The sequence below is a fragment of the Octopus bimaculoides genome, chromosome 6, assembly GCF_001194135.2.
Source record: "Octopus bimaculoides isolate UCB-OBI-ISO-001 chromosome 6, ASM119413v2, whole genome shotgun sequence".
NCBI lineage: Eukaryota > Metazoa > Mollusca > Cephalopoda > Octopoda > Octopodidae > Octopus > Octopus bimaculoides.
In genome coordinates this window covers 22,932,926-22,933,830 of record NC_068986.1, presented here as the reverse complement: position 1 = coordinate 22,933,830, position 905 = coordinate 22,932,926, and the positions used below count along the sequence as shown (strand labels likewise).

At 33.9% G+C, this 905-nt stretch overlaps 1 protein-coding gene across 1 annotated transcript in view; it reads right to left on the bottom strand.

The window, feature by feature from the left end:
• LOC106868320 (collagen alpha-1(I) chain) overlaps positions 1-905 on the bottom strand; it is a 49,575-nt gene that overhangs the window by 18,951 nt on the left and 29,719 nt on the right. Inside the window, exon 28 of the mRNA XM_052968422.1 lies at positions 339-446. Within this exon, the coding sequence (XP_052824382.1) occupies positions 339-446 (108 nt within the window). The remainder of the gene's footprint in view (positions 1-338; positions 447-905) is intronic.

Below are 905 nucleotides of genomic sequence, written 5' to 3'. Positions count from 1 at the left end.
TATATATATATACATATAAATATATATATATATACATATAAATATATATATATATATATACATATAAATATATAAAATATATATATATATATATATATATATATTATATATATATATATATATACATTCATACATATATATTCCAATACATAACAGAAAGAAGAAAGAAAGAAAGAAAGAAACAAACAAACAAACAAACAAGGAAGGAACGAAAGAAAGACGGATGTCATAGTACTCGTTATAATCGTTTCAATTAATGGTTTGCATTACTTGCATTCTTCGAATACATATGAATATATATTTTTTCTGGTTACGATAAAGAAGTTAGGAACACATACGTGAGGTCCAAGTGGTCCCTTAGGTCCACGTTCTCCCTGTACTCCGGGAATACCTGGAAGACCACGTTCACCTTGACGTCCTGCTGGTCCGAGTGGGCCTACGTTTCCCTAAGAAAATGAAAATCACAAGTCGTGAGACGGGATAATAGGAATATAGAAAAATACGTAGTCTTCTTAACATGGACTCTAGGCTAAGAATTGGGAGTGGAGTTAGTCTATTAAGTTTTAAATGGCACTTTATTCTATTGGCACCGGAAGGAAGAAGGGCAAAGTTAACCCATGTAGGATTTGAACTCGGATCGGAACTTAAAGAGCTAGAGTAAATACAGCCAAGCCTTTTTTTTTCCCCGACGCTTAATAGATACCGCTGGCCTATCACCTTAAATATGGAGTCAATTTTTAGCATAAGGCAAGCAATTTAGAGGGAGGTGTAGGTTTGCATCAACCCCTGTGCTACTAAGAATTTTGAGCGGAGTGCTAATGATTCTGCGAACTCACCGCCTTAGATAATAACAACAATAACAACAATAATAATAATCCTTTCTACTATAGGCAGAAGGCTTGAAG